This window comes from Rhinichthys klamathensis, unplaced genomic scaffold (genome assembly GCF_029890125.1).
Source record: "Rhinichthys klamathensis goyatoka isolate OS25496 unplaced genomic scaffold, OSU_Roscu_1.1 h1tg000485l_1, whole genome shotgun sequence".
NCBI classification, from domain to species: Eukaryota; Metazoa; Chordata; class Actinopteri; order Cypriniformes; family Leuciscidae; genus Rhinichthys; species Rhinichthys klamathensis.
The window spans coordinates 1,974,657-1,990,949 of NW_026606972.1; the positions used below are offsets into that span (position 1 = coordinate 1,974,657).

At 36.8% G+C, this 16,293-nt stretch overlaps 3 protein-coding genes across 3 annotated transcripts; 2 read left to right on the forward strand and 1 right to left on the reverse strand.

The window, feature by feature from the left end:
* Nucleotides 1-3,270: 3,270 nt before the first annotated feature.
* atp6v1f (ATPase H+ transporting V1 subunit F) lies at nt 3,271-4,772 on the reverse strand. The gene is made up of 2 exons (XM_056237262.1): nt 4,507-4,772; nt 3,271-4,102 (listed from the first exon to the last, which is right to left on the reverse strand). Exons 1-2 carry the CDS (start codon nt 4,662-4,664, stop codon nt 3,901-3,903), a joined length of 360 nt encoding a protein of 119 aa, XP_056093237.1. The 5' UTR covers nt 4,665-4,772; the 3' UTR covers nt 3,271-3,900.
* Nucleotides 4,773-4,921: 149 nt separating this feature from the next.
* On the forward strand, nt 4,922-6,866 carry lamtor4 (late endosomal/lysosomal adaptor, MAPK and MTOR activator 4). The gene is made up of 4 exons (XM_056237263.1): nt 4,922-5,079; nt 5,297-5,377; nt 5,799-5,916; nt 6,055-6,866. Exons 1-4 carry the CDS (start codon nt 5,077-5,079, stop codon nt 6,150-6,152), a joined length of 300 nt encoding a protein of 99 aa, XP_056093238.1. The 5' UTR covers nt 4,922-5,076; the 3' UTR covers nt 6,153-6,866.
* Nucleotides 6,867-10,904: 4,038 nt separating this feature from the next.
* gcc1 (GRIP and coiled-coil domain containing 1) lies at nt 10,905-15,954 on the forward strand. Its single transcript, XM_056237253.1, has 3 exons — nt 10,905-10,945; nt 11,507-12,655; nt 13,944-15,954. Exons 2-3 carry the CDS (start codon nt 11,555-11,557, stop codon nt 15,255-15,257), a joined length of 2,415 nt encoding a protein of 804 aa, XP_056093228.1. The 5' UTR covers nt 10,905-10,945; nt 11,507-11,554; the 3' UTR covers nt 15,258-15,954.
* The last annotated feature ends 339 nt before the right edge of the window (nt 15,955-16,293 follow it).

Genomic DNA, 16,293 nt, shown 5'->3' on the forward strand with positions numbered 1-16,293 from the left:
GATTTATATTACATCTTGTGAAAATGTGAAAAGGGGCATAATATGTCACCTTTAATGTATATATAATAAATAATAATAATTTTTAAATAATAATTTATTTTATGTTCACTACATCAAGACAATAAAAAGGAAGACACTACAGGTAAAAACATTTTTTTTTATTCACAAATAAATCAGCTTCCACTAAACATATCAAACTTTGCACATATGTTATATTTATGTTATAAATTTATAGTCATTTTTATTAATTTATTTATATGTGTGTGTCAGTGTGTGTAAACATGGACAACAGGGTATTCCTTTTATAGTGTTGCATTTGGTGTGTTTTTGAGCCAACTTGTAATAGCCTATAAAATATATATATATTTTTTATTATTAAAATAATAATCACTTGGCAAAGTTTCATAGGAATCATATTTCATAGGAATGTTATTTTCTTTTTACCCTATTTCACCTGAAGTGCTTCGCCATTAGGTGAACAACATCTACAGTGAGTCCAAGTCTAGATTTTACCCTGCTTATAAAATCAATCATATAAAAAGTGCAATAAATATAATGTTCAATTTTCTGTAAATGAAAGGTTTTACTAAAATTCAATAAAAACAAATGTCCGCTACAGTGGACAGAAATAAACTGCTGAATGTCACTAAAATCATTATACTACATTATATAGAGATTGATAACTTGTCTAAACACAACATGCCTAAATCAATCCTGTTTTTACAGAATTACAGCAAGCCTAAGATAACCAAACACATCTCTTCACTGGAGCACATTAGTGAATATTCAATGAAAACACCATTTCATCATTATTTGATCATTCCGGTTCATGCTTTATTTTTTGCCAATTCCCATTGGATCACTGGCCATGTCCCCAGCAATCTCATTCCCAGTCTGTAGCATAGACCCCAGGTTCCACATGGCACAAGTGGACAGAAAACACATCTTTCTGAAATGAGAGAGAAGTGTATTTCAGGCACCAAGAAACACTGAATGAGGATTTAAATTAATATTCTGTCCGTTTGTCAGAACGGAAATTATTTAAAGGCCATTTGCTGTATAACACAATGAATCTGGTGTGTGTCAAAAAGATAGATAGAAGGTGATGCCGAGAAATGAATGACACAGGAAGAACGAGACAGGAAGTTATTTGTTATATTTTATGGTAACATTTCACCAGACATTTCAGATTTGATATTTCTGTGAAAGGGGTTTATGATAGCTGTCAATGTCTCAATTTTATATTAGCATTTTAGATTAGTGCGGTCTACCAAAGACCAAAAACACAATATAATTGTTATCAGTGTAATTATGAACAAAACAAGCATTCTTTGTCCAATTTTTTTATGTTATGTCATGAGGGCAATTTACATTAATGAACTAATTAACAATTACAATGGAAAGAATTATTCCATTATTTTAAATGCAAATGTTAACACCTTTAATTAACACCGACTTTATTAATATAATATAATATAGAAATAGATTATTATATATGCATTCTTTTAAAAACAAATTAATTAAACGCATGACTTACAGAAATTTTGACCTTTTTGGTATCCCTGTTTCGGATCTATGGAAAAGTCAAGACATTTGGGTTAGATGAGAGAATTGTTTTAGCATTTTTGAGAACTCTATGGTTTTTTTTTTATACGTGTAAATTGGAAAATGTTCTAATACTTGTTTGTTGGATTGGTCTTAATATACTCTGTGGAGTTCCTCACTGTAGGGGAAATCTCCATATGAGATACACTGTTGAAAAGAATAAATCATAAGTAGAATGTGTGGGGGGATAAAATACAACATTTTTGTACTTGAAAATATCTTACCTTGTGTTATTGAAGATGGGAAACGCAAGAGTGTAGCTGAGGATCAGAGAGCTGAGAGTCCAGACAGAAAACATGCTGTTCATCACACCAGCACTGACTTACTGAACAGAGTGAAGATCAATCAAGCAGACCAGAGTTGATTCAAGCTTATATAAAATTCCCAGATCATTCAAATGCTTATCAATCTCTAGGGATCTGAATGTGTGTGTAATTCTCACAGGCCAGAGTGGGTTTTGTCCTTGAATAAGACATTTTTAGAGTGATGGGACCTTATCAACATTGTGAAAATATTTGGGAGCTGACAGCGGTAGTTAAAGAAACCACAGAACGATAAATAGACCTACATTATACCTTGATATAACAGTTTTAAAGTTTTAGTTTGACTTCCATAGTGTGACAACAGTGATAGTATGATTTCCAGGAACTGGCACCAAAGCAATTTCTCATTTCTCATGATTATTGCACAACTAACATCATGCGATTTTAAAACATGGATGATTATACTGATGTGTAGCTGAATGTCATAGTTTACTACAAGCATATATACACAGGTCCTTCTAAAAATTAGCATATTGTGATAAAGTTCATTATTTTCCATAATGTAATGATAAAAATTAAACTTTCATGTATTTTAGATTCATTGCACACCAACTGAAATATTTCAGGTCTTTTATTGTTTTAATACTGATGATTTTGGCATACAGCTCATGAAAACCCAAAATTCCGGTCTAAAAAAATTAGCATATTTCATCCAACCAATAAAAGAAGTGTTTTTAATAGAAAAGAAAAAGGTCAACCTTCAAATAATTATGTTCAGTTATGCACTCAATAGTCAATACTTGGTCGGGAATCCTTTTGCAGAAATGACTGCTTCAATGCGGCGTGGCATGGAGGCAATCAGCCTGTGGCACTGCTGAGGTGTTATGGAGGCCCAGGATGCTTCGATAGCGGCCTTAAGCTCATCCAGAGTGTTGGGTCTTGCGTCTCTCAACTTTTTTTTGCGGTTTTTTTTTTTTGCGGTCCGATTGCGGTTTTGAGTAATGAAACAGGCTGGGAGTTTTTAAAAGCCTCAGGAATCTTTTGCAGGTGTTTAGAGTTAATTAGTTGATTCAGATGATTAGGTTAATAGCTCGTTTAGAGACCCTTTTCATGATATGCTAATTTTTTGAGACAAGAATTTTGGGTTTTCATGAGCTGTATGCCAAAATCATCAGTATTAAAACAATAAAAGACCTGAAATATTTCAGTTGGTGTGCAATGAATCTAAAATATATGAAAGTTTAATTTTTATCATTACGTTATGGAAAATAATGAACTTTATCACAATATGCTAATTTTTTGAGAAGGACCTGTATTTATATATTAAGCCAGAGAGGCTTCTTATAATTTATTATTTAATTTGTTTAAACATCAGACACACATTATTCACACAACACCGATGGAGTGTAAGACTACATTACTTTTAATAAACTGCAATTCACAGTTCTAAAGATGTAAGTTAACATATTTCAATGATATCACACTGTGTACAGCTCAACGTGTCAACCAACACAATGACAAAACGTGCATTTGTAGCCCACTGTATACAGTTACAGATATAGGTAACCTAAAAATGTTAACAGTTAACACAAAGTAATTTGAGACAGATTTGTAAGCGGTCAGTTACTTCTGCAGTCCAATATTATCAGCTTTGAAATGAAAGACATTCCAGAGCTTAAATATTGAAGGTGCAGTATAAGAAATTCCTTTAGCTTAATTTCTTGCCATATATAATGTCTGTTACACAATGGGTAAAATAATACATGTCTTTCTTTCTTATATTATAATAAATATTGTATAGAATTTAAACAATTATGATTAGGAGCAGTAACAAACAATTTCCTCCTCTTCAAACTTCGGGAATGACAAAATACACATCACACACATCACAGAGCATCACATTAACAACATATCATTATATAATCCTTATAATATGGTTTCCAGCTTCAGCAAGATGGATGAGAACAAGAAGTAACCCATGTTTACTCTTGCATCTGCCCAGGCCAGACTGTGACTCCATGGGTGTATCAACTTATCGGAAGTCCTCTGCTGAGAACATGCCCTTGGCCCGTCGCAGGATGGAATCTTTGGAGGCGTCATACGGATGCTCTTTTGAAGGAATCTCCAGCACGGCCGGGATGGACTGCATGTGGGCATCTATAGCATGACGAATCATCTCTGCGATGAACTGGTTGATGAGGATGATGCCAATGTCACTGCGAGCCAGGAAACTCCTGTAAATGAGCAATTGATGTTGATATTCAAGTAAAAATTACATTATGGAATATGGACTATATAATTTAGGCAATCTACAATACTCAGTCAAAATTCGATTATTAAAAAAACCTGGTAAAAGCAATTGGCACATAGTCTGATATATGGAATATACAGGAATGATCTAAATGTTTGTGGTTAAATCAATCAATGTTGAATAATTAAGTTCTGTACGATAGATAGATTACAAAAGAAGTATAGGGAGGCTAGTCAATTTTATTCGTGAATGATAACGTCCTTAGTCAATATGATCCACATATTAATATTTACGATGGCATATTTTTTCTTATTTATTTATGTATTTGATTTTGGATTGTAATATATGATTTTAAATCATTCAGATATTTCAAATATTGTCTCTCACTTGAAGGTCTCCTCTATCTCTGTGATGCTAGTGTCCTTTTCCACCACCAAGAAATTGGGTTTTCGGTTTTTATTGAGCTCTCCAATCCCTCCGAGGAGGAATCCGGTACATGTGTCTTCATCCCCGATAACGGCGATTAATTTCCCCCGTCCAGGCATTGCGAGTTTTTCTTATTTTCGCACAAATAAAAGATAGAATCAGAGGGTGAAATGTTTTCCCGTCCTGTAGAGATCATATGCTTTAATCAGCTGACTAGAGCACTTCCGCTTTGACTAGACCGTAAGCGCTTTATTTAGACAGCTGATCTGGGATCAGAATAAGTGCACGCACAGCCTAAACACTGTAGTACACTGGCAGAATTGTCACAATAAGCAACATTTTAACCATTTTGCCGATAGTATCACATGGTGTACATTCCCGAGGCATAAAAACATAAAAGTGATGTAAAATATACAGGAAAAGCAATCTTTTTCTGCGATGACGTTATATACAGGCGACTCTTGTTTGTCAGTCACGTGAGGCGAGGTGTGAAGGAAGACGACAGTGTAAATTCATCAGCACTGCCTAAAAATGGTAAATATAATTGTTACTTTGGAGGCGCCGCATTTGTCTAAACTAAATGTTTCTTTCAATGAAAAGGTTTTGTTATGTTGTGCGTATGCTTATGGGAAACATAAAAGTTATTATTATACATAATGTGATGGAGAAAGAAGTAAGCTGTAAGGAATTATTAAACATAAATGATCTCTGCAACTGTTTAATTCCTGCATTGCCTTGTGTTGAATTGCAGACCACCGCTCTGACCCAAGGTTTAGAGAGAATACCCGATCAGATTGGGTATTTGGTTATTAGTGAGGACGGTGTACTTGCGGTAAGTTATTAAATATTGAATGAGCAGTAAAATTAATCACTTTACTTATCGCAACTACTGTACACAAAGAGATGACGTGTTGTTGAATAGATAATCTTAAGTTGCAAGGGGAAAAAAATCCAAAGAAAGAATAAGAGAATTGTCCAAACATATAACACAGGGTCTTTGCTGTAATTAAAAATTAATTGTATGCAGGTAATATCTGGACATAAGCATTTTATAATTTTAGATATTGTGTGTGTGTGTGTGTGTGTGTGTGTGTGTGTGTGTGTGTGTGTGTGTGTGTGTGTGTGTGTGTGTGTGTGTGTGTGTGTGTGTGTGTGAGAGAGAGTCTGTGTCTGTGTGAGATATTAGGTGTTTAATTGTGGACTCTTGTTTTTGTTAAGAGGGAAGTTCTTCTGTAAATCTTGTCCTCTTACAGTCCGCAGGAGAGCTGGAGAATGACGAGCACACGGCAGGAGTGATCATGCAGATGGTCAGAACAGCCTGTCGTTTTAGGTTGCACGGAACAGCTGAACCCCCTTTCAAACGCATGTCAGGTAAGAAACATACATGTTTTCGCTTGGACAGCATGATTTTAATCACTTTACTACAGTAAATTATCCTCAAATTCTGTGTTAAGCTAAGCTACTACTTAATAAATATACTGATGTAACTGTGTGATTTCCCCCCCACAGTGATGTTTGAAGACTACGTTTATGCTGTGACCATCTCAGGACAAAAAGTTTTTGTAGTCAAAAGGCAGAACAACCAGCGGGAACCTGTTATTGTGTAGTAAAGAGGATAATATGGACTGATCTTACCCACTTTTACAAGCTCAAATTGGTGCCCTCACATTGAAACAGCCATCGCAACCATCTGATGTTTAGCACAATCACAATGAATTTCTTTTGTAAGAAGACTTTATTACACCGAATTGGGGGCCTTTGCTGGTGTCAGGTGTATTTGACCTGAACCTGAGTAAGTTAATGTGTAAATCTTGAACAACTGCAATGTTACAGACTATGGTCACAGGATTCATCTGATGCAAGATTAAATGCTGTCAATATTTTAGCCCCCATTTATGATTGAGTGGTTTCAATTACTGTATTAATGGAGATGACTATAGATTTGTATTTACATTTAACCCAATCAATATTTTAACATACAGCTTCCTCATAAAAATACAGGCATGTTTTGACTTAAGGACCTGCTCATCACATTATATCTTTATAGCCACGGAAGCCATTTATTTTTGACAATATTACACTGGGTGTTATAATTGTATTATGAGTTTCATATTCCAATCTTAATGTAAAGTATGAGAGCTTGTAGTGAGGCGTTATAATACAAAGTTATTTTCTCTTGGATCTGTGAAAGCAGAAACTTAAGTGCACTGAATTGACTTTTTACAGTCTATTTCCATATGTGTTTAATTAACAGGCTTGAAATCAAATCTTTGAATAACTGCATTAACAATAATATATTAAATAAAGTACTATGCATTTTAGTTTGTTCTTTGTCAAGAATCATCTAATTGTTTGTGGTTAAAACAGTCAATGCTGAATAATTTAATGCTGTACTATAACCTTTATTTTAGAGTTTAAAATGTATCAAGGTCTTAAGCAATATATATATATATATATATATATATTGTAAACAAACAAAAACATTAAAGGAAAAAAATAGATTTCAATGATTTCAATCATAATGTAGATTCAGCATAATGTGGAATAAGGATAGTTTTTTCTTAATTAATTTTTACTGATCTGACACTTGATTTATGAGAGGAATTCTGAAAATTCCTAATCTTTTTGTTTAACAAATCCTTTATGTTTGAATCCCTGTCTTCCTACAAAATACTACAATACTTACCTTCATCTTTGTTTCATAGTAATGCATATTTTTAGTATACAAGGCCAAATAACTAATAAGATGATGAGGTTTTAAAAAATATCTGGAAAGGGCGACAAAGGAACAAGAAATGGGGAAGGAAAATGCAGAAAAGTGCGTTAGAACAGGAACTGATTGCAAAGTCCTTAATGTGAAGGTCAAACCAGCAAAGAACATTTTGACATTTCCTGAACTGCAACACTCATCTGGCGTTTCATTTGTTTATTTAGTTGCATCTGATTTTCAATCTGGTCCAACTCATTAGTAATTCTCCATTTTAATTGCTTTGATAGTTCTTTAGATAGCCAATCTAGTCCCTCATTGAGTCCCGTTCCTTGGGTGGCACATGTGGCTTAAAAAAATCACTGCAGGACAAGGAGGGAAATTGAAGCAATTTCGCAACATTTGTAAAAGCAAATGAGCAATGAAAGAAGATGTACTACTTTTAAGTGGAGACCTAGTTTGTCTGTCAGGTCGCTCACTCCCATGGCATTTGGCTGTTTATTAGCAAAACAACAAACAAACAAAAACAGAGGGAGATGTTTCCAGAAACAGTGCCACTGTGCACAGTTTACTAAAAGGTATCGGACATTAATACACAAATCACTCCCAAAGATTTGCAAGTTTGCTGTGTCATGGATTTTTACACTGCCCCATAGCAAAAATGGAGTGCAAGATGATCCATGGAAATGTTTGTAAAATGGAAAAATAGTTAGATAAATATATTTTGATATTACGTTTTAATTTTGCCGATGACAGAAATTATGATTATTTATCATTTTTGACAGTGTTTAAATAAGAGTAATTTGATGGTGGGTAGAAATATCTAGGTTCTGTGAAACATACTGAAAACCATGACTGAAGAAAAAACAACAACCAGGCCTTTCCGCTCTCTAATGTCTCTCCAGCGCTGTAAAGCTTTTCCATTATTAACGCAAGTCCAAGCTCTTGCCTGATCATAAGCTTCCTTTTTCCAAGTATATTCCTCTTACCTTTTCTCTTTTGTAGTCTCTCAGCCACCTCTTTTCTACAGTCTTTCTACAAATGTCCCTCTTTCTCCCCCTCCTCCCCCATCACGAGTGGACACGGCTCCTACCGCTGATTGGCTACAAGAGTTTTGGTGCTTTATAGATTGGATCCGATCCAGTTTGTTTTTTCTCCTATTTGCACAGCCAGGATGATGTACAAACACTATATTTTTTTTCAGCTCACACACAGAGCAGACATTTAGCAAATATTCACAAAGTCGTTTGTTTGGGCGTTGATTTAAATTTTAAACAGTTTAATCGCTTACTGCACCTTTAAACAGGACCGACCCACGTGCACTCCCAAAATTAAAGGTTCCAAGCTATAGCACACCCTTTCACACCAACATTTAGAACAAAACGGTTGAACCATCCAAACTAATGACAGAAGGAGCATCCTAGTTTTTCTATTATTATAACAACTTCTTTAACAATTATAACAATTTCTTAACAGAAGAAAAAAATATTCTTTCCTCTGTATTTTGTTGTTATGTAAGAACCACAGCTGTTGTCCCATTCGTCAAGCACATAAACTCACACTCTTGTCCTTGTGGTAGTTTGTCTTTATGCAGTAACATGTTAGCAGCTTACATTTAAAATAAATAAATCACACAAAATTTGTATGATGTATGAGTGTGAGTAATGTTACTATTCTGAAAAATTCCAAGCACATATGCTAGTTCTCTTTTCTACAGGTTGTATGACTAAACTGAATCACTTTAGTTCTATGTAAATACTCTTGAAATAAGAAAATGTCTCTGCTGATATCTTTGGCCATCCAACGTGTTGTCTTACACATTGCTCTTGAATTGATTTGTGACTTTTTAATATGTTCATTTTAGGCTTGATGGAAGTCAAAGAAAAAAGAGAAGAACTGCGTGTAGAGAAGGAACCTTTTAGTTTACCCGAGACGGAAAACAAATTATCAGTAAAAAGAACTCAAAAATCAAGAGCCGAGAGATCTGTAACCTGCCCTTAGTGTGGAAAGAGTTTTGCACAAAGGACACCTGAACATTCGCATAAGAGTCCACACTGGAGAGAGACCCTTCACGTGCTCGTACTGTGGAAAGAGTTTCAAACAAAAAGAAGATCACACATTCATTCACATGCAGGAAAGGCAATCACATGCCTTCAGTGTGGGAAGAAAATTTGTAATAAGAACATTTTGAAAAAACAATCTCTGGAGTAAGACCATACAGCTGATCAGTGTGAAAAAACATTTATTTTGGCTTTTCAACTGAAAAGACATTAGACAGTTCATCTAAAGGAGAAGCCGTTCTCATGTTCTTCATGTGGAAAGAGTTTCACACGGTTAGATTGTTTGAAAGCGCACCAGACATTACATACTGGTGCGAAAGATGAATAGCTGTCCTAAAGCCTTATTTGCCGCAGCACCCAAAAAAATCCATACTGGAGGAAAACCTTACAAGTGTTCATACTGTGGAAAGAGTGTCACTCACAAAGGAGACAGAACATGTGAGAGCTCACACTGGAGAGAAGCCGTACACTGCTCATCATGTGGAAAGAGGTGGTCAACAGACCCATATGAAAAAACATTGCCCAGTGCTGAAAACATGTATTGGATTGGTTACAAAAATAAATAATTTTGAAAAAAATAAAGCCATGTTTCTTGGCTACATTCAAGGTGAGGCTATTTTGAGCCCTCTACTTGGAAAAAATGCAATTCCCCATTGACTTCCATAGTAATTTTATACTAGGAAGTCCATAGTGCCCCACAACTGTTTGGTTACAAACATTCTTCAAAATATCTTCTTTTGTCTTCAGCAGAAGAAGGAAATTCATACAGGTTTGGAACATCTTGAGAGTGAGTAAATGGTTACAGAATGAATATTGTTTTTTTTTTGGGGGTAAAATATCCCTTCAAGTGAGAACTCCACATAAGCCTATGTATGTATTCTGATTCATGTATGTAAACCAGAGGTGCAAAATTCAGTGTGTGTGTGTGTGTGTGTGTGTGTGTTTGTTTGCACACCCTCACTAGTTAAAATAGCCCATATTTTAAAAAACTATTATAAAAACATCTTTTGGAAGTAAATATTATTAATTAGCTCATAATGTAAAATTATTTATAGGTTAAGAAGTCAATACAACACTTTAACGTTTGGAGTGGATAAACGTTAAAACTTTAGAGTAGTATAAATGTTCATACTGCTCTTTTCCATAGTGAACGCATAAAGTTTATTCTATTAAGTACAATCACTTACTAATGAACCCAAAGCCCAATGATGACGAACTTTTTTTCCTCCAACCAGTCGGGCTCTATGTTTATCGTGGGATCCGTGAGGCGAGGCCAGCGCGTTTGTTTGTCTTTATTTAAATCTGAATTAAACTAAAAAAAGACACTTAAAAAAAAAACAAAAAAAACAGAGACTTTATATAAAAAGTCCATAAATATCTTAAAAGAAAGAAAACGAAAGAAGAAAAAACCCAACAACAATCGGTTCATCGTTTAGTATGTTATTTCAGTATGTTTTCCCTGCTCGATTCACGATTCATATTTTATAGATGACATTTAAAAATCTAATAATTTTTGCATTTTAATAAACTTGCAATATATATATATATATATATTTAATACTCTTAAACTTTTAATTTCCCCTGAAACGTCACTTCCACACCCGGAAGCGACTCCAGCAAATAAATAGGACACGTAGCTGCTACTCGGGTAAATGCGATATTTCTCTCTTGAAATATAATTAAATGAACAGTAAATGAAACTAAGAGAACATTTATTTGACGTTTTATTCACAATGCTTCTAAGTCTAAATGTCATGATGTGGGATTTGATGTAATGTATCTATTCTTGCACCTTTACAACATGCTAACTAATTAGCTACAGACAACAAATGAGCAGTAAAATATAGTTAGTAAATTAAATAACGGACAAAAGCAGTCTCAAAGACTAACAACAACAAGAAAACGTTAAATGTCAAAGTATGAATGCTTTCCATAGTTCAATCTCTCTCTCTCTCTCTCTCTCTCTCTCTCTCTCTCTCTCTCTCTCTCTCTCTCTCTCTCTCTCTCTCTATATATATATATATATATATATATATATATATATATATACATACATATACAATATATATATATATATATATATATATAAATTAAAGGAATATTTATTTTTAAGAACAAACTCAAAATATTGTGAACATCTGCTTACAGATTTTCCACATTGCACTTCTTTATTTCATATATATTTACTTTGCAGGTGGAGATCATATCAGAGAGTATGAAACCAGCCTGACAGTGATACAGCATGGACAAGTTTGGTATGAGCTTTGTCGGAGGTCCAAGCAAGAAGGATCTGCTGGAAACCATTGAACTGCAGAAGAAACAGCTTGTGAAATATCAGACGCGTTTTAAAGATGTTGTCAGAGCGTACCAAAGCTTAATTAAGGAAAAAGAGGCCTTGGAAGCCAGCCTGAAGGTACTGTCCATATCTCAGGAGGTAGATTTAAGCCAGCGGGATGATAACCTGTCATTTGGTGACGCTACAGGAAATGCTGAACGATCATTGCCCTCCTACCTTGGGGATGACCGATGTTCGCTTCACAGTGAAGACAGCCTGGATACAGCAGCCTCTGCTGAAACGGCCACTAGCGTGACCAGCAACAGCACTAAAGGAGACCAAATAGAGGAGGACCAAAGCTGTGCTGTAGATGGAGCCACCTCTGGAGCTGTTGTACATGCCTTACCCCAGCAATCTGAGGAGGCAAGTGGGTCTGAAAGTGGTATCAGCACCAGCAGCAGTGGATGTACGGAGCCGCAACCACCTCCAGCAGACACAGACCGCCGTGTCATCCAACTAAAGACGCAGCTGTCCACCCTGACCAGCTCCTTATCAACCGTCACTCAAGAAAAGTCCAGAATGGAAGCTTCGTTCCAGGCGGACAAGCGGAAGATAAAGCAGGAACTGGAGGAGCTGCAGGCCAGGATGGAGGAAGATCAGAAGCAGCACCAGATGGAGGTTCACAGCCTGCAGGAGCTGCTGGCGGAGAGCAAAGCCCGTGTCATCACCCAGCAGCACGAACGGGAGCAGGAGCAGGGCGATCATGCGCTCATGCTTCGAGAGCTTCAGAAACTCCTGCAGGAGGAGAGGGGACTGAGACAGGACGCCGAACTCAAACTGGAGGACTCGCGGGAGGCGTTGGCTGAAGCCATGCAGGCAGTAGACCGAGGGCTAGATTACGAATCGCAGCTGAAAGAGATGAGTCAGGAACGAGAGGAGCTGAGGAAGAGTCTGAAGGCTGCAGCGGCGGAGAGGAGCAAACCCGACCCACGTGTGGAGGAGCTCCAGCAAGAGATCGCAGACCTCAAAGCTCACTTCAATCAGCAACTTCAGCAGGAAATCCGAAAGGTACTTTTTAAAAAGGCCATTCATTCTAGCCATCGTTAAGATTACAGTAATTTTCCACTCCACTAAAAACAGGTCATTCTTATTACATTTTCTTATTTATAATGGAATATTGCAGTATTTATTATAAATTATTTATCGTGCATTATTTTATTTAAATTCATGAGCTGTCATAATCTTTAATCAAAGTAACTTCCCCTCCCTCTTGCAACAACAGCTCTTCTCTTCTCTGATGACATTCCAACAATCCAGTCAATTGCTGATGGACAAAATCAAGTCCTGATTATTTTTCTTTATTATTTTTTTTAAGAGGCCGTTTCACTTGGATATACATCACAATAGGGAAGAAAAGACTATCGCAACATCTGTTTCATACTAACTTTAAGAGTGTACTCCCAACAGAAAATTTATAATGCATGATATATCCATACCAACCTATATTAGATTTGGTTTGAAGTCACAGTGTAATGGAAGTAGTGACATATCTTTCTTCTGTATTGTGACATACATCCAAGTGAAATGGATTATCTGAAAAGAAAAAAATGAGACTCGGTTCTACACATCAGTTGTATATTGAATGGAGGCAGATCTGAGTTCAAGCTTGCAGTCGATTGTAAGAAAGGAGTGGATTTTAAGCGGACTAAATGATTGGTGAAGTCCAGCATACGTCACAAGAGAGAATTGTCATTTCGCCGGAAGATTCAGTTATGACATTTTGATAAAAAATGACAAGGTAAAAGGAAAAGAGAGACATGCGTGAAAAAGAATTTCCATTTCACGTTAATATCGGTATCGATTAATATTTGAAGACACTAATAATTTAATAACACTGTTTAATGTAATCTTTAGTAAATCTCAAAAATGAATATCTTTTTTAAATTCTGTACATCAGAACTATTCTGTTCTTTTTTTTAACAGATTTTTTTAACTATTCAAATAAAATAAAGAATTTTGATATCGGCCATTTATCGGTTAATTTGTGCCTTCATAGCTAATCTCAATATGCCTGCTCACTTAATCTTAATTAATTGGCCTGCCTGATATACTCACACCATTCATACAGTCCTGTTTGTGGATAGCCAGTGTCCTGCAGAGTTTAGCTCCAACCTGCTCCAACATGCTTCCCTGGAAATTTCTAGCAATCCTGAAGACCTTGATTAGTTGGTTTAGGTGTGTTTAATTTGGATTGAAGCTAAACTCAGCAGGATAGTCGCCCAAGGATTGGACACCCTTGGTCTATTTGCTTTTTTAAACATTTATTCTTATTTCTTACTCATATGTGTCTATGTAGGTGGCACAGGCAGATGAGCTTCTCCGAGAACAGGCGCAGATGGAGGAGGGACGAGTTGCCAGCCTTGAGGAGCGAGTATCTGAGCTCTCTGAACTGCTGGGTGCCTGCGAGAAGGCCAGACAGAAGGACCAACAGAAGGCTCAGAGGCTCCGAGAACGCATCCTTCAACTCGACACAGAGAACAAAACCCTCGCTATCGCAGCGGTCAATAGGACGTCGATCTCCGATCTAAACATCGACGACGCCAACTTGAACGTGGACGTGTTAAAGGACAAACTCGAGAAGGTAAAGAAGTTACTCCTACTGGCTGCGCAAAGATCTCAAGACCGGAGTCTGGACATCGAAAGTCTGCTAGAAGGAGAAAAGGACCAGGAAATCTCAGAGGGAGAGAAGGCGTCAGCGCTCCACTACCAGCAAGAGCTACGGCAGCTGAGGGAGGAGTTCGAGCGTTACAAAATGAGGGCTCAGGGTGTTCTGAAAAACAAGACCACGAAAGACGGCAACCAGTCCAAAGACTTAGAAGAAGCGCGTGACCAGCTGGCCGAGCTGAAGGAGAAGTACATCAACCTTCGCATACTTTCAGATGAAGCGGAAGCGCAGCACAAACGGGACCTGGAGGAGCGGCAGCAAGGGCTTGTAGCGCTCCAGCAGGCCCACAAACAGGAAGTCGAAAGGCTTGAGGCTCAACACAGGGAGAATTTCTTGCGGCTTGAGGAAGAGCTGCACAAACAGAGGGATCGCACCATGGCCCTGCTTTCAGAAAAAGACCTCGAGCTTGAGCGACTTCGGGCTACGGCGGTGATCAGTTTTGGAAGCCATCAGAGGCACGCTACAAATAACAGCACAGCGATGGAAGGAGGTGACCTAGAAGAAGTTGATCCAGAACAAGAAGAAAGTGACATTGTCGCACAAGCTCTTAAACTAGCTGGGCACAACGAGCCAACTTTATTGCTATACGCCGAACAGCTGGCCCGCAAAGAGGTGGAGGTGGCCGCCTTGCGCAAACAAAAGCATCGTCTTGAGGAAGACTTGCACCAGCTACAAGGAAAGCTGATTGCAAAGGGGGAGAGGCATGAAGAAGAGGTTGCTGGGCTACAGTGCCAGCTGGACAAGCATATTCGGGACCAGGGAAGAGATGGGGCCAACCTCGAGTACCTCAAGAATGTAATTTATAGGTTTCTCACGCTCCATGACACTAGGGGGCGCCAGCAGACACTCACGGCCATTTTGACCATTTTGCACTTTAGTCCTCAAGAGAAACAAGCCGTGCTGAAGCAGCAGCCACACAATTGGTGGACGGCAGGGATGAGATGATTCAAACAGGTGGCGAAGATAGACGTTATGGTTGTACTGTGCTGAGATAAATATTTGTTTATTTTTATTGACCACTTTTTGTGTGCAGTGTGAGAATGTACCAAATCACAGGAGCAACAATGTGGATATGTTTCCAATAATGACGTACTCCCAACTATTGCATGACAGGATACTAAACCCTTTATGAATGGTTTTAGTCCAGTATTTGATAGCGTACATCCCTCCTGTGCAACATAATATATCTTGACACTGTCTTCAATCTGTAAAATCAACAGAGTTGGGTGCAGCAAAATAGTGTTATGATTTTGTATTATAACTGGAGTCATAATGTAACACTTTTTGGATGAAGGGTTTACATCTACAGTATGGGTTATGCCAAAGAAAACACTCAAATGGACTTTACGATGACATTGAAAGCTCCAAGACTTTTAGAGGGAAACTAGCAAGTAATGCCTTCAGACAGCAGCACTTTTCATATATAGTCATGGTGAACTCCATACATATATGTAACACACAAAACTAATTCCATGGGTTTTACTAAGAATATTTCATTAACTTATATATAAAAAAAAACATCGGTTGCTTTGAGTTTGCAAACATATAGCAGTTTTGGTTGGTTCTATTTTTCCTGCCATAGTCTAGGGCATTTGATGAATACACCGTTACCTCTTAATATAAGCTGTATATTATATATGCTTTTTTGTTTTTTTGAGAAGAATTACAGATCATTTTCAGTGTCTTCACGGTTTCAGTCTTCTAAATAAATGTATATTTTCAATCTTTGACCAAAACAATAAACTATTTTGATGATCTCAGCATTTTATGTTTTTATAAATACTATATATATACTTGACTCCAATGCATATGCAACTTTGATACATTTTAAAAATATTTTATTGTTACATTTTCAGTCACACAACACAATCATAATGTTTCCTCAGCTTGTAATCTCATTAAAAATAAGAGAAATTAATCACTTATGGAAATAAAAAACCTTGAAAATTGTTTTCTCTGTACTGCGAAATTCTTAGCCGAT

What these genes read in the sequence shown, in the direction of transcription:
- atp6v1f (XM_056237262.1), bottom strand. Translation starts at nt 4,664, where the DNA reads ATGCCTGGACGGGGGAAATTAATCGCCGTTATCGGGGATGAAGACACA. An exon ending in GAGATAGAGGAGACCTTCAA is followed by an intron (nt 4,103 to 4,506) that starts GTGAGAGACAAT and finishes GCTCATTTACAG; the next exon opens with GAGTTTCCTGGCTCGCAGTG.
- lamtor4 (XM_056237263.1), top strand. An exon ending in GTGAGGACGGTGTACTTGCG is followed by an intron (nt 5,378 to 5,798) that starts GTAAGTTATTAA and finishes GTCCTCTTACAG; the next exon opens with TCCGCAGGAGAGCTGGAGAA. An exon ending in CCCTTTCAAACGCATGTCAG is followed by an intron (nt 5,917 to 6,054) that starts GTAAGAAACATA and finishes TCCCCCCCACAG; the next exon opens with TGATGTTTGAAGACTACGTT.
- gcc1 (XM_056237253.1), top strand. Translation starts at nt 11,555, where the DNA reads ATGGACAAGTTTGGTATGAGCTTTGTCGGAGGTCCAAGCAAGAAGGAT. An exon ending in TTCAGCAGGAAATCCGAAAG is followed by an intron (nt 12,656 to 13,943) that starts GTACTTTTTAAA and finishes GTGTCTATGTAG; the next exon opens with GTGGCACAGGCAGATGAGCT.